The sequence below is a fragment of the Cladophialophora immunda genome (genome assembly GCF_000835495.1).
Source record: "Cladophialophora immunda strain CBS 83496 unplaced genomic scaffold supercont1.2, whole genome shotgun sequence".
NCBI classification, from domain to species: domain Eukaryota; kingdom Fungi; phylum Ascomycota; class Eurotiomycetes; order Chaetothyriales; family Herpotrichiellaceae; genus Cladophialophora; species Cladophialophora immunda.
Window position 1 is genome coordinate 361,438 of NW_015622542.1, and position 27,250 is coordinate 388,687.

The 27,250-nt window shown below is 53.5% G+C and overlaps 7 protein-coding genes across 7 annotated transcripts; 5 read left to right on the plus strand and 2 right to left on the minus strand.

The window, feature by feature from the left end:
* Positions 1-284: 284 nt before the first annotated feature.
* PV07_02509 (uncharacterized protein) lies at positions 285-1,495 on the minus strand. The gene is made up of 2 exons (XM_016389123.1): positions 966-1,495; positions 285-852 (listed from the first exon to the last, which is right to left on the minus strand). Exons 1-2 carry the CDS (start codon positions 1,327-1,329, stop codon positions 776-778), a joined length of 441 nt encoding a protein of 146 aa, XP_016251025.1. The 5' UTR covers positions 1,330-1,495; the 3' UTR covers positions 285-775.
* Positions 1,496-2,477: 982 nt separating this feature from the next.
* On the plus strand, positions 2,478-3,228 carry PV07_02510 (uncharacterized protein). Its single transcript, XM_016389124.1, has 3 exons — positions 2,478-2,559; positions 2,615-2,844; positions 2,897-3,228. The coding sequence occupies exons 2-3, from the start codon at positions 2,698-2,700 to the stop codon at positions 3,185-3,187; spliced, it is 438 nt and encodes a 145-aa protein (XP_016251026.1). The 5' UTR covers positions 2,478-2,559; positions 2,615-2,697; the 3' UTR covers positions 3,188-3,228.
* A 1,831-nt stretch (positions 3,229-5,059) lies between these two features.
* On the plus strand, positions 5,060-7,752 carry PV07_02511 (uncharacterized protein). Its single transcript, XM_016389125.1, has 2 exons — positions 5,060-6,628; positions 6,680-7,752. The coding sequence occupies exons 1-2, from the start codon at positions 6,252-6,254 to the stop codon at positions 6,870-6,872; spliced, it is 570 nt and encodes a 189-aa protein (XP_016251027.1). The 5' UTR covers positions 5,060-6,251; the 3' UTR covers positions 6,873-7,752.
* Positions 7,753-12,306: 4,554 nt separating this feature from the next.
* PV07_02512 (uncharacterized protein) lies at positions 12,307-14,659 on the minus strand. The gene is made up of 6 exons (XM_016389126.1): positions 14,325-14,659; positions 13,812-14,193; positions 13,309-13,761; positions 12,964-13,253; positions 12,709-12,905; positions 12,307-12,653 (listed from the first exon to the last, which is right to left on the minus strand). The coding sequence occupies exons 1-6, from the start codon at positions 14,507-14,509 to the stop codon at positions 12,445-12,447; spliced, it is 1,716 nt and encodes a 571-aa protein (XP_016251028.1). The 5' UTR covers positions 14,510-14,659; the 3' UTR covers positions 12,307-12,444.
* Positions 14,660-14,697: 38 nt separating this feature from the next.
* Positions 14,698-14,883, plus strand: PV07_02513 (uncharacterized protein; the record flags this gene model as incomplete). Its single annotated transcript, XM_016389127.1, has 1 exon — positions 14,698-14,883. One exon carries the CDS (start codon positions 14,698-14,700, stop codon positions 14,881-14,883), a length of 186 nt encoding a protein of 61 aa, XP_016251029.1.
* Positions 14,884-15,925: 1,042 nt separating this feature from the next.
* PV07_02514 (uncharacterized protein) lies at positions 15,926-18,656 on the plus strand (the record flags this gene model as incomplete). The annotated part of the gene is made up of 5 exons (XM_016389128.1): positions 15,926-16,163; positions 16,217-16,439; positions 16,512-16,781; positions 16,834-17,056; positions 17,110-18,656. The coding sequence occupies 5 exons, from the start codon at positions 15,926-15,928 to the stop codon at positions 18,463-18,465; spliced, it is 2,310 nt and encodes a 769-aa protein (XP_016251030.1). The 3' UTR covers positions 18,466-18,656.
* Positions 18,657-18,879: 223 nt separating this feature from the next.
* On the plus strand, positions 18,880-21,440 carry PV07_02515 (uncharacterized protein). Its single transcript, XM_016389129.1, has one exon. It carries the CDS (start codon positions 20,027-20,029, stop codon positions 21,188-21,190), a length of 1,164 nt encoding a protein of 387 aa, XP_016251031.1. The 5' UTR covers positions 18,880-20,026; the 3' UTR covers positions 21,191-21,440.
* Positions 21,441-27,250: the final 5,810 nt, after the last annotated feature.

Genomic DNA, 27,250 nt, shown 5'->3' on the forward strand with positions numbered 1-27,250 from the left:
AAGAAAGGGTCATTCAGTCTTAGTCTTTCGCTGTGCCACTTTTTTTGTCACCCGGCTCGGCGGGTACCTGGCTTTCGTCCCTGCCGTGATGGGCGTGGGCGGCGAAACATAAAAGATCAAAGGGGTGCCCGCCCGGTGCTGGATTCTGCTGGAACGACAAATGTCTTGGTGAGATGGCTGAGATGGGTGCGGGAGAAAAGATATTCGATCCGCGTTCTGCAGGTTCACGGGCAGGTTTTTGCATTTTAACGCGTGCATATGCTTCGCGAGAAAAGATCAATCCTGGGGTCGATAGGGGACATCATGGGCGATCAATAGCCAGAGGACGGGAACGAACAAATCGGCCAGTTGAGCAGCCCAAACCATGTACATCGCATCGACCAAGATTGCCTAATCCAAAGGGCAAGTCCCAATTGACGTTGAGATGATAAAACACTGATTGTAAAGAGAGTGTGGGAGAAATGCGGTTCGGTATATGCGACCAGCGCCCACGGAATCCCCCTGCTTCTGATGCTGAACCTACATACAACAGTCGTCACGATCATATCTCCAACATCATATCTCCAAGGCCAAGAGAAACAGCACAAGAAGACATTGTCACAACATCCCAGTCTCCTGGTCCAGGCCTGCCGTCGTCAATCCCACCAACAAATGGTTCACAGCCCTCGGTACTCTGTCGAGTTTTTGTCGCTGAAGGGTCGTTGTTGGTTTGCTTCGATCCGCCACAACGAGCCCTGCTTGTATGGCCGTCCCTGCAATGGTGGATGCAAACGGCCTACACACTGAACTCCAGCCTGTTCCCGGCGTAGTCTCTCGCGAAGAATCGTTGCGGATATTCCACGCCTTGGGCTCCTTTGTACGGCCCCGCGGTATTAGTCCACAGCTTTCCCTGCACAAGGGCTTGAAGCGTCGCCGAGCTGACGCCAGGGAGAAAGAATCTCAAGGGTAGGGCGAGAAAGACTCACCAGAATTGGCCTCTCCGGGCTTATCCGCCTCGGTCGGTGCCGCCTGGCCTCCTCTCACGAAATGCTCCCAGATCCTCTGCCTCAACTGCAAGAGCGCCTGGGGAGAGGCCAACTTAAAGCAGGGATGTCTCGATGACTGCTTCTCAAAATCCGAGGGAGCCCCAAAAGCGATGTGCACCTGCTGTCCCCAGGATCCAATGTCGAACCATGCTAAGGTGCCTTTTTGTAAGTGCGGGACCGCACGAGGCGTGAGGCCCATAGTTGTCCCATAGAACTCGTTAGCTTGGTCGAGTGTGCCGACCGGAACAGTAAGATTGACGTGGGCGATGCCCGTTATGAGCGACGACGAGTCGAGAGATCCCATTTCTTGCAGGCTTTACCGGGGTTGATGGCTGCGTGGAAGGGGAAGGAAAGGAGAATGTTCAGCTCAACTTCTCTTTTTCTACTGTCTCTTTTCTCTTCCTTCTCGTTTTCCTTGGCTCGGCGCACGCTTTCCAATTTGATGGATTGAGGAAGGTCTTTGGCCTGACGTTGGGATTGAAGACGGTAAAAGACGCCGAGGGAGGGGGTGCGAATTGTCGGTCTTTGCTCCGGCTTCTGCCACGACGAGGTGAGATTTCGTCTGACCGGCGCATTCTGCGGTCAGCACCATGTCAGACCGTCCCAGAGCCAATCTCATTGCGAGAGTCTCTCATAATTGCGCGACAGAATTGCATCTTGTCAGACGACGGGACTTTGTCTTCGTCGGCCTCCGCTCAAATACCGACACATGAGACTCGCTTAAACCAGAACAAACAGCCCGGAAACTCTACCGATCATGCCACCTGCTGCAACACTTCTGAACGCTCTGGAATGGGCATTTCTGGAGAAGACTATCCAGAGATTCGAGACTGCTCATGCATCAAGGGAATGCAGGTCTCACTCTAGGCGAGGTCCAGGATAGCGTAGAGCTCAATCACAGTGCGATATTACTGGCTCTGCTCAGTTCCCGCATCCTCACCACCTACCATCAGGACTGTTCATTTTGAACCAGCAGCCATCAATTGTAACCTGCTCCTCTGCAGTCCATGCCGTCTCCAACCTTACCATGGGATACTAAGACATGGCACACGCTTTGACCTAGCGAGCACGAAGCATGGGCAGATGCATTTCTGGATATCAATATAGGCCTTGAAGTGAAGCGAGAGAACCAAAGGACCGTCGGCTCTGCTCAACAGCCGTGAAAACACTTACGAACAAGGTCATGACCTATTTTCCACCTACTGACCTTCTCGATATCAAGAGAGCCTTTTGGGCACACACGCTTCAGCGACCATAAGTACCAAGACCCTGGAGATAGTGGTGGCGTTCCTGGCGAAGTCTTCCATCACCCAAGATTTGAGACCTCAAAGGTACAGCGACTGTGGCAAATTGCTTGGATAGAAAGGGTCAAATCTGCGGGGAGATATTCACACAGGATCTTGCGGTCGCCTTCAAAAGAGGTGAACAAGAGCCCTTTGGGCCAGTCCGAGATGAACGATCGCGCGATTTGGATTGTGAGCGACAGACCATGAGGCCACGACAGAAGGGAGCAGTTGACCTTGGTTTTCTATAGGTGAGTTGGACCTGGACGTTATTCGTGCACACTGACCGCTTCTTCTTGCTAGCAGGTGCTATACCAATCAAAGGTTGAACAGTACCTCATTCGACATTTCCCCGTCCACCTGACAATGAGCTCGAGAACATCCGGCAGATGTGGAGCAAACGAAGAAGCCGTCATAGTGGCAGTGCCAACTCCATGCTCTTGGTGATACAGTACCATTGGCGAATTCTGCTCTTCGCGAGACTGAGACATTACGTCGATATGCCGACGCCTCGACATCTCGCAGTGGACATGACTGTAGGTCGTCATCTGTTGGTGCAAGATGTTATAATTTATGACACAGCAATAGCGGAGTGGACAGCCCACAGACAGCCTACAGAGTTCGACACACGGACAGCCAACCTCCAGCGGACGGGTGGTACATAGAGTCTTCACGCATCACTTTGAAACTGAGACTGACACGCTGACCACCATTTTGGGCTCAAAGCAAATGCCTCTGCTTGGGCACAGGAGATCAGGTCTGACCTGGTCTAGTTTATGTCAAACAGGATATCTTCGCAGGCTTAGCACGGCTTCTGCTCCATACCGCATTCCAATTTTGTGGGGTACCGGACATCAAACACCAGAGATAACATCCTGAAGGTTTGGGCAGGGGCCGGTCTAGCTTTTCAGAGTGACAAGACCAACATGCCAGCAACTACCAACAGGACGTTGGATGTGGATGGAAGTCTTCCGGAACAAATCAGGGTCACCTGTAGCTTGGTAGATGATCTTCATCTTCCCGGCCAAACCCGCAAATTGCAAAAGCTGACGATTTACAGGACCGCCGGGGCATCACCAAAATCGGGAGGCCATCCAAAATCCATTGAGAGTACTGTGTAGAGTGCATGTCAGGGATCGTGTTGCGTGTTCGCCATCTCCGTACAGGAGCCCCTTGCCGTTGCATGATACCGTTGGAGATGGTGGAAGCCACCAGATGCTGCCGCGCGGGAGCATCCTCAATTCCTGAAGGTGAAGATCTTCCCACTTAAACTCATGAGATGTGGTCTGTTCTCATACGGAGGATCAATCAGAAGTGAGGCTCGGTGACCCTGGTGAAACATCGCGGATTGTTAGAGGGTGATCCTTTGACCGAAAAAGCAATCCGCCCCCGTGATGGATGACGTCGTTGTGCTCCGTCAGGCTTGTTGGCGTTTGCCCCCACAAGAATTCGTTATGACGAACAATGTCTGGATCCTCGCTGCCTCAGACAACCTCAGCAAACAGGTCCATGTGATGCCATCAATTCCTACTGTTTTTCAATTGTGGTCGGCTATGGCGTTGCGACCGACCGTCATTCTGTGACAAGCTCTTGAGGCGCCGAGGAAGAACCCTTTCATATATCTGGTCGATGCAGGGACTCGATGCCCCAGAGTCAAGCAGACCCTGCGTCAGAGGAAGCTCGTGTTGACAGAACGGCACACCCAGCGAGACAAGGGCTATCGTGCGTCGAGGGATTACGGGGCGCGAAAGATATCCGGGTCGTTAGCGCTCGTTTCTCCCTTGTAACGATGTCGCTGTCCTTGTCCAAGCCATCCAACGCGCCCATTCTCCCTTTCTCTTAAGGACAGTATGAGCACTCGCAGAAGATCATTGGCGGACTGACACCACGTAAGTCCTTCGGGTAATTAGAATCGCGTCTCTACATTTGTTATAGTGTGCTTGTAGTCCATTCTTCAGGCGACGCTATAGGTCGTGTTCAGGCCAGGTCAGCGTAGCTGGGGCTTGAAAATATCCGAATCTCCAGCGGTTATTCAACCGGCGAGCGGACTAAGAACGTCGATCTTTCTCGTATGTGTTGATATGCTACCATTCCGCAACTCCGACCCACTCGGTGAGTCGCCGGAAGTCTGGGATTCAGCACACGGTGAGGAGGTGGAAGAGGAAGATTCTTGGGAGGTCAACTCGAGATTGAGGATTGGTCGGGAAGGCCAGGGTTGGGGATAGCCATCAAGTCAATGCCCAAGAGGCTCTTTGGATTGACTGGGTGCGCTCCTCATCTGCCGCCTGTCGAAGGTTCCGTGACAGAGTTGACTGCGATAAGCCTGATGGCCTGCTTGGGAGTTGCAATGGAGTAAGTGAAACTTGGGCATCGGCATGATTGTCGACCGATGGCGACTTCGGTTGGGAGATATGATGTCGATCGAAAGGTGAGACTGAGTGATCAACGACGTCAAGCCGCAGGACATTTTGCACGCCGCCGCAGCAGCTAAGTGGCCCAGTTAAACCCCAGGGGGCATAGCGGCTCGTCCTTAACCACCTTGACATTCATTTAAGAGGCTCCCCCTTACACAAGCGGCTGCCTGGGCCCGCCTTCCGTCCCATTCCTCTTGGCCACTCTCCATCTTTTCGCTTGCCTTAGGCGGTGCGATTCCCGGCTATCCGTCGTCAATTTTCGTGGCTGCTGCCCCCAAGGGTCTCTCTTCTTTACCTGGAATGAATCCCGGCTTTGGGGCATCATCTGAGTGGTGGTGCCTGTGACCCCTACCCATTGCCCGCTGCCTTCTTTTCACCACGGTTGGTTTCTTTGGACAAACAGCCTTGCGCCATTTCATTTCCCACGCGCCAAAGGGTTGCCATCGTCCATCCATCATTATTTGCCTTCAATCGGGACGCTCTGCTCGCCACCACCTCGTGGCCGCCATCGCTTGCTCCCATCTCGACGCATGCCGTAACATACCCCCTCCCCCAAACCCTCAGCAGCGATGGGTTCTTGATATAGAAAAAGGACACTCCTGCCACTAAGGAGTAGCGACTGAAACACGCAGCGATTCTGATCCTCGCCCTCTTTCGTGAAACCCTCCCCCCGAACAAAAAGAAATCCAAGCAGCCAGCGTCTCATCCAATCCCAACCAGCCCACTCGAAGGCTAGCAATCTCTGACTCCCAGGAGGCAACGCTGTTGTTGATCAGCCCGCCCTGGTCCACCAAAGGCTCGAGTCAACGACGTAACTTGCCCAGCGATCCGTGGGACAACTTGCCCAGATCCACAAAACCACAAGCTCCTCACCACTCAGCCGCGTTGCTCGTAGGAGCAGATTCCTGTCTGGCTGAGGACTGACCGCAGCTCTGTACCCAGCTCGCCCACGACACTCAAACCCGCCGCTCAGGCCCTTCACGTTTGACTTTTCAGGTTCCGCTCTTGGGCAACAGGGAGCCCATTCTCCTCCCCAGCAGTTAACTTTGCCCTTTGACGATCACCTTATCCACCCTCCAACCATTCACGACAATCATCGTCCTCTCCAGTCTACCTTCCGCTTCGCTCACTTCGCTGACCCTGGTTGCGACCCGGTAACCCTGCCATCGTCCGTCCCTCTGCGGCAACCCGTGCCCTCCCTCCCTCCCAAGGGCCCAAATACTTCGTCAACCCACCCGTGCAGCCTCGGGGTGTGTGTCTGCTGCCCCAAACTCGTCTACACAGCCTTCCCCTTCCAGCCATACCACTGCATCTCTGGTTCATACCACCTGGGCGGGTGCTACTGCTTTGGATGCTCAAAACACCTTAGGACAGGCGCTGGACCTAGGTCAGTGCGCTCGTCTTGAATTGCACACAAGGCCAATGCGTCATTCGGCAACTCCAGAACGTCGGTCAAGCAAGATTGGGAAAACAAGAAGCGGGACGAGTAGCAACTCGGCAACACATACTTCAAGACTGGCCGCCGCCAGATGCAAGGTTCCCCATCATCATCGTCCAAGGCTACGGCACCGTTCCCTTACCCAGTCTCTATGACTGGGCACGAACCATCAGATATAGCACACCGCCCATCTGTATCTCCTCCGATATCGAGTGGTTCCTCATCTTCCTCCGAGTCGGACTTCCCGCAATCCACCTCACCTCGGCCAGTCTCGCGAAGGACGCGGATGGAAAGACCTCGACTGGGAGACAGACAGAGATCCAACACCATCATTGTACCAAAAGGTCGAGACGTCGTGCAGCGAGAGAGGCCCCAGTACCCCCCGGACGACGCCAGAGCAATGAGTCCACGACGCAACAGTGAGGACATTGAGCGCATAGAGCGTGGGCTCCGCGAAACTCTGAAAGAGTAGGACACAAAGCTCTCATATCGTGTTTCACGTACTAACTAAGATTACAGGCAAGCGCGAAACCTGCAATCTTCGCTCGCCGCTCTGGCCGAAAAGATCGATGAGGTCAAGAACGACCACGACAAGCTCGAGACTGAGAACCGCTTCCTGCAAGATTACATTGGTGGCTTGACGAGAACCATGTCGAGAGACAATCTCGGCCGAAGTGCAAGCACCAGCAGCAAGAAGAAGGGCAAACGATGAACAACGACCGTTACGACACCCATATCTGTTTTTTTTTTCCCTTGACCTTGTTGGCCAACGAAGCATGTCTGATCTTTTCCATCGCAAGCATGGCAATCGGATGAAAGAAAAAGAAACGGAAGAATCACTCGGTCTCAACCTTCTCAGTACATGCAAGAGATGCGGAGAGACTTGTGGGTGGACGGGTTCTGGTTTTGTCAGTCACTCCACATGTCCTTTTATGATACCCACGCCCATTTTACCAAGCTGGTCAAGTTCCAGACGCAAGAAGAGTAGAATTGATTATCGTCACCATCACCACCATCATCATTATCAACAGCAGCAGCAGGGGAGCAGGAACAAATCTCCACATCCCTCTTGATCATTAGCAGCAGGTGCCTTCGCCATTCTTGTACAACAACTTCTACTGGCTAGGCTCTACGGCGTTCATTGGCGCAAGGCTTTGGAGTTCACTCGTTTATCCTACCGATGCTGGTAGGAATTGTGCAGGTAATTGGACCGGATAAATCTGGGTGATTCAGTCACTCAGCATTGTCATAGCCTTTTCAGACAGCAAAAAGGTGAATGGACAGGACGTTGGCGGCATGATGCTACATCTGGTCGAGGCAGAGGTTGCCCTTCAGCCATGGCGTTGGCATATTTCGAGTGCAGAATGGATCAATTGCACTATCTTCTACTTTTGTCTCTATCTCGACCATCTCTGGCTTTGCATTCAGCGATTTAGTGACTTGATTCCTGCTCGTGATTCTTGAAGCTTCGAACGCCGCATATCGCCATGATGGATGCACTCAACGTTAGCATCTCCATCTTTCCAACAAGTCTATAAGGAGTTTGCATCAGAGGAGGCGCTCGATCTTTTTCTGTCCCATTTCAATTTCCCATCCATACCAACTTCACCATATGACTGCTCTTGTCGTTCCAGTCCCATCCCCTCCCATCCCCCTTCTTTGTAAAATGAGATCCTATACCGCTCTATGCTATTTTCCATTCTGGAAGACACGAACTTGCATGGCCACTGCGACCTGCGGCTCTATGTTCATAGTCTTCGCTCTTACTCTGAGGTCAAGACTCCACTCCCTTTACCTCCATCGCTGTGAATAATGGCTCACAATTTGTACAGTTCGACCTTTCACTCCGCGTCATTTACTATCGGTTTCGCTCAGCCAACGTCGCCTAGTCAAGAGTTTGGAGGTAGGATCCGCACTGCAGAGTCGGCCTTGGTGCGTGCTTAGGAGGCTGTATCCTCCCTCGATCTCCGTGACTCCTCTTTTCAGCATGACATCTCCGGATCGTTGCCTCGACGGCAAGTGGAAAATGGAATCCGGTTGTCGTCCTTGCACACTCACGCAGACGATAGTGCCCACACGGTCCGAGCTCTGTACATCTCAGAGTGTTGTGTGTCTTTCACGGCGGGGGCATCAGATGGAAGACCCCTGGTGTGTCTCTATGTCGCTGAAAATGGTAGTCCCATGCGCCTGGATCGGCCTCGAAAGGTCGAGGTCTGCGCAGGTTGGCCAGATCGAGTCGGTGCACCGTGCATGGAGACCAGGAACCCTGGACTCTGGGCCATCCAAGTCTTTCTTCGTTCGACCACGCCAAGGGAACAACCGAGTGTCGGTAATGCTTTGGAACCCTCCTCTGGGAGCGCTCGATGGTCTGTGTTCCTCTCCGTCGACCCGGACACGGGCACGTGCGAAGCGAGACACATTCTTGGGCTTCTTTGCGAGTCAGGAATGGGTCGGCGGCCGCAATCAAGTGGCTCGGCGACCTTGTCAAAGTGCTCTGCTATGGGATCGAGGGGGCGAGTTACCTATTTCATCTGTCCTGATCATTCATTTGTTCATTCTTCTCGCCATTCCCCATATGTCATTCCTGAAGCCACATTTTGTATCCAGTGAAAGAAGTGACAGGCCGAGCCAACCGTCAGGAAGAGCCGAATAGTCTGATACAGAATCCACGACCCAGCCAGCGGAGTCAAAGAGGCCTCGATCAACGATGTGGCTGCTTTGGCAAAACCTTTGGAGCAGTGTAGGTGAAGGGCAGATGTCGCTATTTATAGAGGCAGACGAAAACCCACTGTCCATGAAGGCCACGCTCAATCCATGAGCAACAATATCTTACTTTGCCATGAACAAGCGCCGGTCTGGCACCATATCACTCATAATCTCTCAATTCGACTGACGAATGGGTGATCCCAAGTTTTGCCAGTCGGGACACAGCCCTCGAAGACTTCTTATGATAAGGGTTCTCGAAGGAGGTGACTTGTTGATAGCGATAATCTTCGAGCTTGAGACTGAGAGATATTAGCACGAGATCATTTATGTACGGAGGTGAACCTTTCTCCTCCCTCAAACCTGATTATAGCACGGGCTGAAACATCCGCAACGCTGGGAAGAGCATCGGCCCCATCGTCGACAACGTTGCTATCACAGTCGTTGCGCTGAGAGACGTCGCCTCGAGAGTCAAAACGATATATTTCAGTTGAATGGAACCTTCAAGGTTTTGACATTTTTCTGTTCGAGGGACCTCCCCAGCTTACGGCCGTGTCTTGCTTGCTTGCTGACAGCAGTATAGTTGATGGGCATCCACTTCAAAGGTGGTGTAAGTTGGATAAGAAGAATATGGCAACCCCCTTTGTGCCTGATAACAGACCCCTGAACACTTCCACCCTCTTCGTACAGGGAGGGTCTAAGCAATCGAGTCGCAGGACGCTCCAAGAAAGTTAGCAGAGAGCGAGCTCCATAAGAATCATGGGCAAACGCAAAATACGATGCAGAAACACGAGTCCCGCTGATTCTAAAATAAAGCGCTGGTTGCCATCATCAGCTTTTGGCCTTTCACAGCCAAAATTCGTCCCCCACATCCGCCCGATTTTGGGGTTTCGCTTCGAGAGACTCGCTTTATCTTTCAACCACCTGCTACAGGACCATCTCTGTACAAGGAACCCGCCATCCGGCCCCTCAGAAAAACGCACTTCCGGCCCTATTGCTGCATCGCGCTCGCTAAAGGCACCTCAGAGCAAGACATGACTCGAAACGACTCGCCCCGTGGTCTCAATGGCGGCACCGTGGAGACGGGAGAAGCGACTTTTGAAGCGGGACGCGTATGTTGAGTGGAACATGTGTGAGACCTCGACCAAATATTCCCTTTCTGGGATATCTGCTAACAGCGCGATAGCCTTTGTCAAGCCTTGGGCGTGCTGTCCATTTGCGAGCGCCGACTCCACCGTCCAAACCTGAAGGTTGACTCGTAAGAGACCAACCGAATCGAGTTAATACTGGGAAACCGCCTATTACACACCCTCCTCGATCAATTCCGCCCTCTGCCCATAGTGTGGACAGTTGATCTACATCGACAACACGTGGAACGTCGGTCGACACGCCGTGATGGTGAGGCTGAGGATGGCTGGTATACAGCCAGAGGACATGCGGCCTAGGGCACACCGCATGCCCTGGAAGGAATCGAGCCTCGAGGGACGATGCAGGTTGCTATCATCTGACAGTATAAGAAAGACTTCGTTGTTCCGGCGGAAGTCACAGCAGGGGGCTTTCTATCCTCATATTTGGCGCGCAACCACCACGTACTCGTCCGCCCTTACATCCAGTCAGCCTCGCGCTCAAGCCTCGGCGTCGTCAGGGGTGTCGAATCAGTGTTTTCCATGGCTCCCCCAAAACTGGCTCGAATTGGAGGCAGCAAAGTTCGCAGCGGTTGTGTTACATGCAAGTATGTCAATACATCTAGCTCTCTACATCGAGGACGAAAGTTAACGTCGAAAAGGGCCCGTCATATAAAATGCGACGAGCAGAGGCCCAGCTGCCAGAGATGTATACGAAGCAAAAGAGAATGCAAGGGCTATGTCGATCCAGTCAAGAGCACAAAGCCGAATAGAAAGGGCCAGGCCTTCGTTGTCTATGTGCCAGACCCTCTCTACATGATGACTTCTCTTCCAGACATGGATTGGAGAGAGAAGCGGTCTTTCAACTTCTTTCGGAATCGAACAGCTGGCGAGTTAGCTGGATATTTTCGTCCCGAGCTGTGGTCTCGGTTCATACTGACCACGGCGCATCATGAGGATGCTATCAAGCACGCGGTGATATCCATCGGCGGCCTACACGAACTTTTCCTGTGTCCTGCGCCATCCACAGATCCCTCTCTGCTTGCATTTGCCATGCAGCACTACGGCAGAGCCATGCACCATGTGGTTAAGCTCGATACAAGCAGATCACCTCGAGCGGTTGACGTTGCGTTGACTGTGTCAGTCCTCTTTGCCTGCATTGAGATTCTTCGAAAACACTTTGCCTCTTCACTGAGTCACATATACTCTGGCATGAGGATCCTAGCGGAACTGGCTCGTCGCTCTGAAGACACCCCAGAACACTACCTGCCGAGACATCTGCTAGTCCAGATGTACCTGAGGCTAGACACTCAGGTCATGGAATTTGGGAAGGACGGGTTCCAAGCGCCTCCTGCCTTTGCGATAACCTCAGTCGATCCTGTCCCCGCCACTTTCAGTGATGCGGATGAAGCTCGGTCATCCTTCGAAATGTGTCGCTACCAGGTATTGCACTTTGCGCGCGATGTCCAGGCTACGAGAAGGAATTGTGGTACGCCTCGCCCATATCCTAAGGACCTCGATGGAAGGCATCAAGTGCTTCGACAGCACTTTAACGAGTGGGAAATAGCTTTTCGACGCTTGTTGCAGAGAAAACGCAGCCACGACCTTGCGGCATTGATTCTCAAAGCTTCGAGCGTTGCTCTTGATATCATTCTAAGCTCATGCCTTGAACGCAATGAGATGATCTTCGATCTACTTACAGACAAATTTCAGGAGTTGGTCCTCGTTGCAGAGGAGATAGTGCAAAGGATGCTACAAGATTCCAGACCGAAAAGATCATCTAAACATCTGGAAACCACTTGGAAAGATGGCACTCACGACGCTTCTCCCTCAACTCCAGATCATCATACGGAGCCTGTCATTTCCATGAACCTCGGAATCGTCTCGCATCTCTATATGGCAGCAACGAGATCCCGGGACCCAGATATTCGCCAGAGGTCTTTATGTTTGCTGAAGACTATCAAAAGACGGGAAGGGATTTGTGACAGTGACATGTTGGCAGCGTTTGCGGAAAAGCTAGTTATGGAAGAAGAACACGAAGCTCTAAGACGAATGCAAGGTGTGTACAGCAACGATAGAAGACAGATCAAGCTTCCTTCGTCGACGCAAATTCCAGAGCTGGTCAGAATTCAAGTTTTACAGCACCGACCGCGAGATCTTGACGCCATGTGACTACAAAACCAGCCTTTGGAGCGATTTCGATCACAAACCCAAACAAGCTGCTGGTTGCTCACGGATGATTGGTTAACTCGGAAGTTCACCGACGTTGGAGACACAACTACTTATCTCTTTACGTTGGGCCCTCCACTGTGAAGTAAGTCGGAAGGATAAATTTCAACTGCGTTTGTCACCCTACGAGACTCGTCTATGGAAATCATGAAGTCTGTCAACCAATGGTCTGCTGACCCTCGACTCTCTCAGTAGCAGATGTGACTATCAGTTCCCAGGTGCAGGTGCTCACACAACCTTTGTCTCAGCTGTCTTCTCCCTGACCTCGGAGACCTTCTCGTCACTGCTGTGATCGATTCCTTGGAGTGCACTAAGGCGACGATTGAGACCGATCTCAGCGTTGATCTGGGCCATGCGCTCCTGGTCGGCAGTGGCCACACCGCTGGATCCGAAGACGAGGTCCATCTCCTCCAGACTGAGCTGCTTGGTTTCAGGAACTGGCAGATGCGTCAGTAACGTGTCTGGAAAGGCTAGCTTGTGGATTCGTCTTACCAAAGAACCAGATAAAGCCAGCTCCCATGGTGATCAATATGCCAAAAATAATGAAAGTTCCATATGTGATGCCGGTAATCATGTCTGGAGTGACTTGACCAACAATGAAATTGTTCATCCAGTTCGAGGAAGCACCAAGGGCGATACCATATGGGCGTGCAGACAGAGGCCAGACCTCAGCGACGACGATCCAAGCACTGCGTTACATGTCAATTTGTGTGCCACAAAAACAATAGAAATTCTGGTTCGACTTACCATGGACCCCAGGACCAACCGAAGTGGATGACGAAGAGCCACACCATGACAATCGCAGCCCAGCCGGCAGCATGGTGAGTGGGCCATTGATGTTGGTTCTTCGCAAAAATGACCGCGATGATGAAGTGACAAAGACCCATTCCGAGGGCACCAAGAGCCAGGGCAGGTCTCCTTCCAATTCTGTCAATGTAAAGGATGGATGGAATGGTTGCCAACAACATGGCAATACCGACCACGCCTGTCGCGAGAAGGGATGTAGTGTTCGATGACAGCCCAAGAGAGCCGAAGATCTAGGGCGCTGTCAGTGTCTTCCAGACATCAATTTCAGCAGTCAATGTCACCCACCTGAGGAGCATAGTAAAGCACGGCATTGATTCCGGTCCATTGCTGGAAGAACATGGTCACTGTCGCGACAATAACTCGGCGGAACATGGGCATTGTCTTGAACAGAGAGCCAATCGCAACAAATTGTAGCTTGATGGTGTTGGTTGCTGTCATTTCGGCCAGATGAGGGAAGTTTGCCTCAACAGTCCGCTTCTCGAACATGGACTGGGCCTTGATCTCGAGGAACTCCAAGTCAATGAGTTGATGATCCACGGGCAGAGATCTCAAAGTTGCCAATGTCCGGCGGGCTTCCTCTTCGCGTCCATGGTGGACCAACCATCGAGGAGTAAATGGCATCCAAACCATTCCGACGAGCAGGATAAGGGCAGGGAAGAGTTGAAGGGCAAGAGGGACGAGCCAGGCTGCCTCAGATTGACTGTCGCCTGTGCCGCCGATGTAGTTGGTGCCATAGTCCTAGCAAGAGGTCAGTGGGAGCACCACTGGAGTCACAGAGGTACACTTACGATCCAGAAGCTGACCATGATGCCAAACTCGATAGCGAATTGTTGGACTCCAATGAGCAGACCTCGAAGCTCAGGAGGCGAGCATTCGGCGACGTACATGGGCACGATCATGGATAGCGAGCCGACACCCATACCGACGACAAACCGGCCTCCAAGGATGGCTGAGTGGCCAGCCTGGACAGCTGTGCATTGCACTATAACACCGATGATGAAAATGCAGGTGTTGACCAAGATGGCATATTTCCTGGAGATGATCTCGGCGAGGAAGCCGGAGTACAGAGTGCCTGTCCAGGCGCCCAACTCAAGGATGGAGGTGAGCCAGCCTTTCTTCGACTGGTCGGTGGTGTAGTCTCCCATGTGTCGATTGAAGGAATTCATGGTCCTGGCATTCGGTCAACAATCTGCCCCCAGCACCGGACATTACCACCGAAGAAAGAGTCCAGCCGTGAGACTCTCCTCGCGACCAAAAAGGCGTGCACATTCATTTCAAAGGAGTTCAGTGGTGAGACTTACAAGACACCGCTGAAAACACCTTGGTTGTAACCGTAAAGGAGACCACCAATGCAAGCAAAGCATGCGATCAGAAAGACACGGATGTTCCTGACCAGCGCCTGCGGGCCAGCCTTGCCGGACAGCTGCAGACGCTGCTGGAGAGCGGCATCGGTGAATTGGGAGGTCTTGCCCGCCGTGTGAACCATGGTTGCGACTGTACAACGACAACAGCAGCAGATATCTTGGAGCAACTAGTGACTGGGAACTGGAGACTGGAGACTGGAGACGGACCGCAAGATGGGTGTCTCTTGGGATCTTGTATCTCATCGACAGCTGATCACCTCCGCGTGCCGTCTTCCGTCTTCAGGCTAATTCAAATCCTGGAGAATACAACATGGCGCACATGGACCATGTCACATCCACCTCGATCATGCGCACTGATGGCGTTTTCATTGGAGAGGGGACAGATATCCTGGCTAGCGGACATGCAATCGGGAGAAAGCCCAGCGAAGCATTGCACGGCTGGGCTAAGCACCAACAAGGCCAGATCAAGGAATATCCTTTAGGGATCGGCAGCTAGCATCCGTTTCAAAAACGCCATCGCAGCCACCAGGCTCCGGGATCTGTCTGACAAATGCCATCTGCAACTTGGACCCGACGAACAGAGGGCATTGGGCACCATTGGGGAGCGGAACATGGCACCTAGGCTCATGGTCAGACCACCCGTTTTCTCGTCCGGTGGCCTGGGCAGACGAATCCAGCCTGTCGCCATTGGCGGGACGCTCGTACCGATATCAGGATAAAACCATCCTCTCGGCCGTCGAATGTTCCATGGAATGATGAGGTCAAACCTTGAGAAGACGGCACTCGTCCTGGCTGCACAAAAGGCGGCAAGGATCACGAGAGGTCGAAAGCCCCCAGTTCTCCACAGAATGTTCGCCCTCCGCCTCCACAGTCACAGCTGGCATTTAGCCTAATTGCCCGCTGTGATGAGTCGGTGCAGCTGAGTGGCCCAGGGCCGGTGATTGACGCACAGGCAACTGTGCCCTTCCCCTCTCGTCTGTTTTGTCTGCCTTTGCCCTTTTATCCAAAATCAATCCAGCTCGAAAGCGACTGAGAGAAGAACAGCCCAAGGAAAACACCGAGGTGCAGAACCTGGTGACGATATACCCGTCGATGCTGGAGCTAGGAGACATGCCCGTGATGCCGGACACCAGCCACCGGCCTTCAACCCTTTGCATCTCAAAGGCTTAGCGGTGTGCATTGTCCCTGGTTCATCAAACGCAACGGCACCAGAAGGATTGACAGAGATACTTTGTCTGTGCAGTCATAGGCATCGGCAACGACTTTCGTCCCCCGGTTACTTCCTGCCGGTAATTGCATACTGGAATGATCGTCGCTGCAAGACCTGGCTTGCTAAAGGATGAATTCTCAATGATGGCTAATTCCCAACATTGACTTGCTTGACAGACCTTGCGGAGAATGGGAGGGGCACAGTAGGTACAAGGTTGGTGAAATTGAAGGCCCTTATAACCCAGGATGGAGACCGTGAGGGCCGTTTTCTTTTTATCCGCTGTGAAGGCGTCTCTTGCAAACTTCCCAGCGCAAAGAGTATTGAAACCATGGCAGCCACTGTGCTTGGTCTCCTCGCGCTGCTGGCCGTGCCGGCGGTGGCAGATTTGTTCCCCGATTGTGTCCATGGACCTCTTGCAAACAATACTGTGTGTGATACGTCTGCATCGGTGGCAGACAGAGCCAGGGCGCTCATTGGAGCCATGACTCTCGATGAGAAATTCAATTTGACAGGCAACACTTCCCCAGGAGTGCCACGTCTGGGAATCCACAGCTATCAATGGTGGCGTGAGTTTACCCAAGGCCTCCGAGTTTTGCTTGTCATACTTATCAGATATCAGAGGAAGCATTGCACGGCGTGGCCAGCTCTCCAGGCGTGACCTTCAACCAAAATGGAGAGTGGTCTTATGCGACGTCCTTCCCACAACCAATCCTGATGTCGGCAGCGTTTGATGATGCGTTGATTCACGCTGTCGCGACTGTTGTCAGCACCGAAGCACGCGCATTCAACAATGCCAACAGGAGTGGACTGGACTACTGGACACCCAATATCAACCCGTACAAGTGAGTAAGATTGTCGTTCAAGTCCATAAGCCCGAAGTGTCCCGAGCTCTGTTCTAACCTATGATGTGGTAGAGATCCACGCTGGGGCCGCGGGCAAGAGACTCCGGGAGAAGATCCTTTCCATCTCAAGTCTTATGTTGCTTCCCTGATCAATGGTCTCCAAGGTGGCCATGACCCAGCGATCAAGAAAGTGGTTGCCACTTGCAAGCATTTCGTCGCGTATGACCTGGAGAACTGGGAGACCACAGATCGATACAACTTCGACGCCCAAGTTACCACTCAGGATCTTGCCGAGTACTACATGCAGCCGTTCCAAACCTGTGCGAGAGACGCCAATGTCGGGTGAGTGAGATATAGCATGATCTTTATTGGTCGACTCACTTACAACCATAAGCTCGATCATGTGCTCCTACAACGCCTTGAATGGCGTGCCCACCTGCGCCGACCCGTACATCCTGCAAACTATTTTGAGAGAACATTGGAATTGGACAGGCGAGGGCCAGTATGTGACCTCTGATTGCGACGCAATTCAAAATATCTACATGCCGCACGACTATACAACGTCTCGAGAGCAAGCCGTCGCCGACGCCTTGAAAGCAGGGACTGATCTCAACTGCGTAGGTCCCTCTGTCCAGATACATGCCGCTGCGTAATGCTGACCTTGTCCAAGGGTACATACTATCAGACACACCTTCCTGGAGCGTATGAAAGGGGGCTGTTCAATGAAAGCGTGCTCGACCAGACACTGACCCGTCTTTACTCTTCTCTGATACGCCTGGGATATTTTGATCCGGCATCTGCCACTCCGTATCGCTCCCTCGGCTGGCAGAATGTGTCGACCCCAGCCTCCGAAGCCCTTGCATTGAAGGCGGCCGAGGAAGGCATTGTGCTCCTCAAGAATGACGGCACGCTGCCGTTGTCTTTGCCATCAGACAGGAACACCACCATCGCTCTGTTTGGTGAATGGGCAAATGTGACGACGCAGATGCAAGGCAACTACTATGGCCAGGCGCGGTTCCTTCATGGGCCACTCTACGCCTTGCAGCAATTGCCTCACGTCAACATCAAATACACCAGCAGCCAGAGCAGCATCAACTTCCCTACCACAGATAACTGGGATGACCTGATCTCGGCTGCGGAAGAGGGCGACATCGTGATCGTTGCAGACGGCATCAACGATGACGACGAAAGCGAGAGCTTGGACCGGTACGACATCAGCTGGGCCCCAGGAAAGATCGATCTGATCAACCAGGTCACGGCGATGGGCAAGCCGGTCATCTTGCTTCAGATGGGTGATCAGCTCGACGACACTCCCTTCTTGAACAACCCCAACATCTCGGCCATCGTATGGGCCGGCTATCCAGGCATGGCTGGAGGCGATGCTCTTGTCAACATCATTACGGGCAAGGTGGCGCCGGCAGGAAGACTCCCTGTCACGCAGTACCCTGCCAACTACGTTGAACAGGTCGCCATGACAGACATGAACCTGAGGCCCAACGCCTCGTCCGGAAACCCTGGCAGAACATACAAATGGTACGACAATGCTGTTCTCCCGTTCGGATATGGCTTGCACTACACCAACTTTAGTCTCACGGCGGTCCAGCCCAAGCAGTCAAGCTTCAACATCTCCAAGCTGGTGTCTAGCTGCGACCGCTCGACGTACAAGTACCTCGACCTGTGCCCCTTCAGCACGTTCGAGGTCAATGTCACCAACACGGGCAGAGTGGCGTCCGACTTTGTAACGTTAGGGTTTATCAGTGGCCAGAATGGGCCTGCCCCCCATCCCATCAAGGAACTGGTTGCGTACCAAAGACTGTTCAACATCACCCGTGGGTCGTCGAAGACGGCGGCGCTGGATTTGACGCTGGGCAGTCTCGCGCGGCGAGATGAGAATGGAAATCAAATCCTATACCCTGGAGACTATGGATTGCTGTTGGATGTGCCGACGCAGGCGATGGTGAACTTCACCCTGACAGGGAGTCCAGTGACACTGGATCAGTGGCCGCAGAGACCCGCCAGTGGGTGAAGGATGAAAAGGATGCCGGAAGGGACGGAGCGAGGGAGACTTGGAAGATGCATATGCGTGATTGATAGATGATAGCTACCAATGTGGGTGGCATAGGATTGCACATGCTTGAGGGCACTAGCATTTGGGATGGCTTTGGGCTTCGCTAAATAGACGGGGCTGTGGCTTATGCCTGCCTAGGTACCTAAGGGACAATAAGTAGCTTACTTATAGGTAAGTTATAGGTGGCCAGGAGTCTAAGTGACTCGATAGTTCTAGGCACGGAGCAGGCATAGGCAGCCTATTTGAGTAACATTGTTTAGGTGCCTTCTCGCAGGTCTTGGGAGAGGGGCATCACGTCACATGCCAGTGCCTCTCTCCTCTCATTACCCCGCGTTCAGTCGGTCGACGCATGCACCACCACCACCACCGCCACATGAATCCTCTCCGAAAAGTCCCTCCGTCCAGGATCAAGGATTGATTCAACCCACCACCACCACCCTCATCAAGCTTTCGACTTCCCACCTCCCATCCCTGAATTGACCTTGACCTGGTCACTTAGCCTCCATCAGCGCAATCCTTGCATTGTGCGTCCACGGCGCTTGGACCCGTCTTCTCATCCTCCCTCCATCCCTTCTTTGTCCAACGTCTCCGATTGCGAAGCGAGACAACGACACCAACGACACCAACGACACCACCGCAGCACCAAAGCAACAACGAGAAAGTTAGTCACTCTAGCTAGGTCCCTCAGCCAACTACGGCCCTCCTCCCTCGTCCATCAACTCCCTCCGAACGTCAAGTTTAGGTCCATGTGATCACCACACGCTTTCTGCGAACGAGGCTTCAGAACCGTGCCTACCTACCTACTTGCTACCTACCTGCCCACCAATCAATCTATCAACCAAACTAATCAAGTCTCCAATTCCTCAAACCTGTACCTATCGTCGTCCCCATATCATCCCGTCGACCCGACTCAGTCTTGACCACCCCTCCTAGAGTCAGCCGAACTCCTTGGGCGCCACCGTCTTTGCGGAGTGGGAGGGTGGGAAAAGACCGGCACGGCGCAAAAGCCTGCATCGGTACTGGTTCGTTCGTTTCGACCAGCGTTGCCAGCCTCTCACTACCGGATTGAGTTGGTGTTGTTTGCACCAACTCCAGAGTGCCATTCCGTTCGAACAGGGTAGATCGAGTGGCCCTTGGACTGCGGTGGGCTGGATCCTACTACACCTTCGGCAAGTCTTGCACTGCATGGTGTGTTACAAACACCAAAGAACCAGACCTAGAGCGGCATCTACCATCGAACACTATTACTATACCCTTACGTTACACTCTACCGGACCCCTAGTGGCTTTTATCTCGTATGAGGGACTAACACCAAACGATCGAACTGTTACTGGGTCCGAGGCTTTGCAGAGAACCTGAGTCTGAGGGGCGGTCACTGGCATCGGGAAAGTGTGAGCAGGGGATAAGATCCTACACCTGTGTGGCGTGGACTCTTCGCTTAATCCTCAACACCTATTCCTGGTCTGGGCATCTGCGTACCAACGATCATCGCTGTCCCCTCCGCTCCCCGGGGACCATCATGGGCCTCTTCAAGTCTCTCAAGGGCAAAGTTGACGTCGGGACGGAGAACCCTTCGGCAAACAACAATCTAGGTCACGAAGGAGGATGGAGCCGGACACAAGGTCGGCAGGAAGATCACTACGCCCCTCCACCAGGGCCGCCTCCGTCGCATCATCAACGGAACTACGGGACAGAGGAGACCGTTCAGCCTCCTTCCGGTCCACCACCATCACACCGCCGCGGCCACGATGGCACTCACAATGAAGACTTCTCCCCTCCGCCCGGTCCGCCGCCCTCCCACCTCTCAAGCTCAAAGCCTGACAACCCTCCACCCTACCATGACTGGACTGTGATTCCCGATACGGCACTCCTCCCGCCACCTCCGCCGCTACCACAAGACTACTCGCCAACGAACAACGCGTCGTACGACTCCGCGGCGCGTGCCCACGAATGGTGTGCAAAACACCCTGTGTACACGCCCAGCACGCCTAGCCACGAGATCCACCTCCTGGCAAATGCAGGCCACATTACCCTGGAACCTCCGCCGTTACAGCTGCGGAAGCACTTGACGGCGTTCCGGCAGACGAGCCCCACGACGTGGCACGTGGCGACGAGCAAACACCAGCAAGACGCGATCATTGTGGCCTCGATCCCCTTGTATTTCGCCTGTGTGGACAACCCGCTGTCCACCTCGGAGCCGAAGACGATCTACTTTGAGATCGCCGTCCGCCGCATCCTCAACGCGAACTCGGGTATCGCGATCGGGTTCGCCGCGAAGCCCTATCCGCCGTGGCGCTTGCCCGGGTGGCACCGCGCGAGCATCGGCGTGCACGGGGACGACGGGCGGAGATTCGTGAACGACCCGTGGGGCGGGCGGGACTTTGTCCAGGCGTTCAAGGAGGGCGAAGTTGTCGGAGTGGGCATGCGTTTCTCCACGCAGGCCGCGACGGGTGCTCATGGAGGCGGGCCCGGGATGGGCAAGGTCAAGACGCGCGCCTTCGTCACCAGAGACGGCAAGGCCGACGAGCGGTGGGGCTGGGACATGGACGAAGAACGCGACCTGCGCGATGAAGGCGTCGACGGCCTCATGGGCGAGGGCGACCTGTACCCCGCCATCGGAGTGTTTGGCGCCGTCGAGTTCGACGTCAGGTTTGGAGACAGCGTGAATTGGAGGGGGAGATAGATTGGAGGCAAAATCAAGTGAGGCGAGGCGAGGCGTTATGCGGCGTGAGGGAATCTTGGACTGCCTATACTGTAACCTGATGCAATAATGAGCCAAGGGATCGACGATGCACCAAATGGGAACACATGTATTATATTCAGAAGCGACATGGTTTTATGTACGGTCACTAACTAGCCAAACAGCCAGCCCGTGCACCGAGAAACTAAGTCATCCGTTTTCCGCATCGAACCTCATCTATGTATGATAAACTTGGCAATAGAGACCGTCGCGGAGCCCTTGACACCTAGACCAGGGGCTTGGTTGTCTGTCTGTCTGTCTGTACCGTCTTGGGGGCCCCTGGATCACATAGGAGGCAGGCAGGCCCATTCTTGGGCGTAGCCACTGATCGTCCAAGTCCACGCTGGCCTTGACAGTTTGCCAATGTCGCGGCCAGATCTCACCTGCGGCGCGTTGGCCAATGGCAGGCATAAGGCCAACATGATTCGCGTTGGCCAACAGGAGCGCGCCAACAACGAACTCGGGGTTTGGGAAATAGTTCAAGGCCGCAACTGAGTCGAGGCCCGTTGCTAGCCATGCCGCTCGAGACCGCGACATCTATCACCCTCGTTACACTGTGATCACGCAGTGTGAGAATATGGGGTCAGTGCTGCCAGGCGCCGTCTCTCGCGGGGATTATCTTCAGTCGTCCGAATAGCTCAGCTGCCTTGCGGTGCTGCCTTAACCGCAGGCTGCATGGCGAAAGTGGTTCCCAGGAGTAGTCAACTGATTCCTTCATAGTGGTGAGAATTGTTTCCGTCACTGATCAGTGCCAGTTGCATTGTGCCTCCGCTCTTCAGGGTCAGTCTCTCACATTCTAAGATCTTCATAGTGAGATTGCTCTGCGTGTTGCCGTCGCTGCTTATAGAGTTCCCTTAGTCTCAAAAGGGGGCGCTTGCAAGCGGATTGGCGGCGGCGCGGCTGGTAGCGGGAGGAACCTAGATAGCAGTTCTGGTCCAGCTGGGCGGCTCAGTCGTGGGATTTTCAGTCTCCTTGTGCCTGTCGAAGCATCCTGGGGCAAATTGTGCCAATATACTGCTACCTGTGAATTGACCGTGTTCGATGAGCTAACTTTCGATAGTTGCCAACGCTGAGGCCTTAGAGAGTCAGCTTTGATGCGGGTGACGACCAAAAAAGTATGTCAATGTCCGCCGGTCCGCCAGTCCAAATGAAATGTGTCCATGTGGCGTGGTCGCGGCTCGGGATGAGCGGCTTCAGCCGACTGGCAGTTGCAGAAGGTTTCGAGCATGGATAGGAGGATGACATCGTGGCATAGTACCTTGCAGGCGCTCAGTCTCGATACCAAAGCCCCGCTATGTGCGATTGTGCGATGTGTTCCTTCTCTTCCAGAATCCAACGCCGTTCCATCAGTCAGCCCGTATTGAAACCTGACAGCATGTGACTTATATGGGACGAGAGGAGGGTTTTATCTGGTTGTCTCCGATGAAGATGTCTGACAACGTCGAAATGAGGAGGAGGAGTTGTGCACTGAGGGACGAAGAAAGCAGGAGATGGGCGTGTAGAGCTCGTGTTGCAGGTTGATATGGAATGGATTAGCTGTCGAGCCTGTCAGTAATGAAGTCGATATAGCGATACTTCTCTTTGGACAACCCAAGAAGCCAAAAGTACAATCTCAGCTAATTTTCGACTCGAGTAAGGGGGTCCTAATTGCCAAGTCTTCTGAGAAGATTCCCTTGCGGAAGAAGTTGTCTTCTACTCTCCCTAGGGAGTAAACAAAGTGAATAAGCGTGACGATGTTTTTCACCGACATGGGGATGTCCAAAGGCGTCTGGAGCACCGGGCCTCACTCTACTCTGCTTGAGGAATGGAATCGAGTTCTCTGTGTGGAAGACGAGGTGATTTGTATAGCATCCTGTGGCGCGTTAGATCGAGAGCCAGACTGAAATTAGATCCCTGGACAGTCCTCGGCGCAGCCTAATTCCATATCTTGCGCAGCGAATAAGGGGGGTAAATTGACGACGCCCATTTGATTGTGCCGTGAAACGCCCCGTATGTGTAGGCGGGACGAGCAACGGCAAGGGAAATACAACAACACCACGTAATCGCCACCAGCAGTTTGGGCGTTGGCGGGATTCACACAAGGGGTACGTGAGAGGGCGACCCCAAGCAGCGCTGGTACAGGCCATGTGGCTCGCTACTGCTGTCTGTTGACTAGGATTTAGGGTCGGGTGAGTCGCAACTGCTCGTCTCCCCACCATTTTAGACCCTCGTCCTGCAGGGGAAAACGGCCAACAAGTTCAGTTCCGCTAGGGCGAAATTTTCAACTTGTCGGGAGCCGTTGCTGAAGATCAAACCTGAATGAGGCCAGGTGGCGAGAAAGCCATTCGGGGGTGGCCTTCCAGCAGCAGGAGAGTAGCCAAGATTCGACGAAGCCCCCCGACGCCACAGGATTCAGGGTTACCATTTGTTGGCAGATCAGAGGCATGTAGTTTTGGGCTGACCAGTCGGAATCCCGATGGGCAGAGAACTTCCTCGACAAAGTCTAAGCCTGCTGCAACCATCCCGCCGGGTGGCCCAGACTTCGTGATCACCAAACTTTCCCCAATGACTTGCATGGCATGATTCTTGCAGCTGAGGCGACCCGAGCGACGACGCACAGCATGACGCAGGAACGAGAAGTTGTCCGGTCCCAGAGATGGCGTCAGGTCACGCCCGCCCACACGGAATTGTCCATGTGACCAGTGAAATCAGTGGGGGTTTTGGGCGGCGTGCCTGGATTTGGTCGAAGCGCCAAACTTGGAAAACTGAGAGGGGAAAGACGGTCAGGATTGCCAATCTCTGAGCGCACTTCAGCATGTCCTTTGTGCAACGCGAATCTCGTATTCGCCATTGCCTAATGGCGGGGTGCAGATGTGCAAGGTCATGCGTACGGGTTGCACCTACGGCGATTCACCAGCCACTGTCGGCATCAGCGTAGGTCGACTTGGCGCTCATTGCCTGAAAAAGGAATGTACCGATATTCAGTGACAGGCGATTGCTCGAACTGGATTGAAGAGTTTATTAGAACTGGTGCGAACAGAGATCCGGATAAAAATGGATGAATATCAGATGGCGGTGACGACTCTGGGCACAATCAACCCTCCGGGATATTTGACGTTCGGTGGCAGGCGATCCCGCTTCGGCCCGTAAGAAAATGCACGTAATCGATCTTTCTGGCGGCCCCCCTTTTTTCTTCAAGATCAGAGCGTCTAGGGTCGATTTCTTCACCGCCAGTCTTGCGTCAGACCACGAGGAAAGGCTTTTGGGAGCCACAATGGCGGTGAAGATTCACTTTTGGGGTGGTTTCGGGAAAGGCTTCGCATGAACGCCGTTTGGTCTGGCACGAACAGGAGATTGCAGATCATCCGGGGGGGGAGTGGCAGGGACGAGGCTGGCCTATGCCAACACCAGTGGTGAGAGACAGACATGTGTGTTGTGACAGCCTCGAGGGGGGTGACCAATCATCCGGTACAGAAGGAGGATGCCCTCAAGGGAAAAGGCCAGTGTGGGAGAGTAGGAAGGGAAAAGAGGATCGAAGTGAGACGGGAAAAGGCACATTCCCTGCAAAAGTGGGCGCAGCCCGTCAACGTCATTGCCAAGACCATGTCATCGCCGGGGCCCGACTGTCTGTTGGTCCGAGACCTTGTCGTTGCCCCCTTCTACTGCCGTCGTCGCCCTCGCCCAACCTGGGGACGAAGGGGTTCCAGGGCCACGACCACTCTCCTTTGTCAGCGTCGAAGATCGCCCAGGGACGAAGTCCAAGCCCCGCGCTCTGACTTGTTTAGGGTGGTTGGGTAGCAATCTGCATCCCTATGCAGTTCAACCGCGCTGGCTTCGGGGGGAAGTACAGCCCTGGCTTCCGGTCAACATAATATCTCTGAATCGTTATTCGCAGCCTCCCGACGTCTTGAGACCTGAACGTTGCCAGAGTATCCGTAGGGACAAACCGCTACGTTCCCAAACACACCACCTTACATTGTCATAGTTCGTGAGGTTAATGGAGAAGTCCAAGTGCCGGCTGTCGATGAGAAAAATCCCCGACCTCCACCCAAACACGCAGGATTTCTGCCACTCTATCAGGAAAGAAGACGCTACGGTGTTGCTCCTCACTTGTCTCCGGTCTCAAAGCAGTTATCCAACCAGCAGATCCCGACGTGATCAAAGGTGGCCATCTGTTAGCACAGGAAAGAATCAAGACTGATCGAAAAAGTCGCCGATCAATTGCACTGTATTTCCTCGTGCAATTGGCGCGGGCGATGGCCGCCAAGGTCAAGTATATCTGTGTCACTGGCGAGATGGGTTATCCCTCTTTGCAGGCAGATGTTGAGAACGTAGGTTGGACAAGACTCTTGCAACTCTTTCGGTGTCCCCGCCCTGCCGATGACTTGTCAGATTACCACTGGGAAAACATGCCCGGATGTGACAGGAGTCCTGCGCATGTCTATGCACGCTGTCATGGTCCCAGAACGCTTTGTTCTGCCGCTGACACGATTACAGCAGGTTGACCTGAAAGGAGAGCGCCCGTTAAGCGAAGACATATAGCGTCAGCTTTCCAGGACAGGGTCTGTAGCTTCTGATGCTCATATGCAAGGTGTTTTTGGTTGAGCAATATCGGCGACGAATGATGTGCTCCGAGTACGAAGCTCCAAACCACCCACAAAAAGTGCGAGTCGCCGAGCGATTCCTCCGGCTGCTGCACCGCGCAGAGTTACTTCCATGAAGGGACATGGAAGGAGTTGATACGGAGCAATATCTCCGGCAGTTCTGACCTGCTATCCCACTTTTGTCAAACCGTTCCATATGCTATAAGCTGGAGGGGGCTGGAAAATTGTTCGACACAAATGCAACCATGTGCGAGCCAGTTCATCCTCGCTGTCAAACAAAAGCACATTCCATCGGCTTTATTATTCCGGACCTGCATGATGGCTGCTTGAGGATGGGGATTGGCTTTGAGACAGATGTCAACTGCCTCTACAGAGTGCCCACGTATGAAGACAGGCTGTTCGCAGCAAAGCCGAGCAGCACCACTTTCCCCACTCGTATGCATACCTGGCTAATAGGCCGGCCGGTTCGAATGGGATTCGGCAGCCGAGGACACATGTGCTCAATAATGGCATGGCAAGAATAGGAAGCTGAAAGAAGCTGCGCGATAAGCTGCCACTGGGGGATATGCAAGCCTCTGCTGCGAAAATGGACGCGATGCATCAGCATCTGGCTCGCCGGCCATTTGCGCGACGGACAACGCTCGCTGTGGGGTTGGATGATGCCAAGGGGAGCCTAATGCAGACGCCACCGAAGCACTTATGCAGGCAGTTCCTCCATCTTTTTCCCTTGCTCAGCAAGGATGAGCCCAGTTAGCTCGCGGACCAATGCGAGAAGAGTCACATTTTCAAGCTCCATGGTTGTCAATCTCTCATTGAGCCCCAAAGGTCAAGTCGACTATCATCTGGCCCAGTTCGCGGAGACCAGACACTTCATTCTCGACGCTTTGGTGGTGTGATCTTCGATTGAGGTCTGCCGGCATGCCTGGACTAGAACCATGCAGCAAGTGACCCAAGGTTTATCCAGTTTTCGCCAACCGGCCGTGTTGGCGGCAATTGGAGGCTTGGACCGGCCTTCGAGGCGAGTGTGGCGTTGAGACAGGGTCTCTGAAAGGAGTCTCCGTTCTCCACTGCTGTTTTTGGGACGGCACGTTGAACTCAGAAGGACAAAAACTCTGTAAAATTATGATTTCAACAAAGACCGTTTGTCGTGTTAGTGCGTTTGCCCCAGGATGCTCTAAGAGTCGATGGGGGTCCATCCATGCGGCATTCTAATCCAAGGGGACCCTAGTGCCGATCAACCAAAATTGCGTCGCGTGAGACGTGTGTTTTTGAATTGAAGGATCGGGATGTGATGGTCTGATGAAGTCAGACAAGGAAATGGGATGGCCCATCTCGGGCTAGGGACGGTTCGGCTGGAGAGGAAGGGAGGTCCTTCGCGTACAGGTACGTACATTCGAGGCCGGCGGGATGGAGTCTCGAA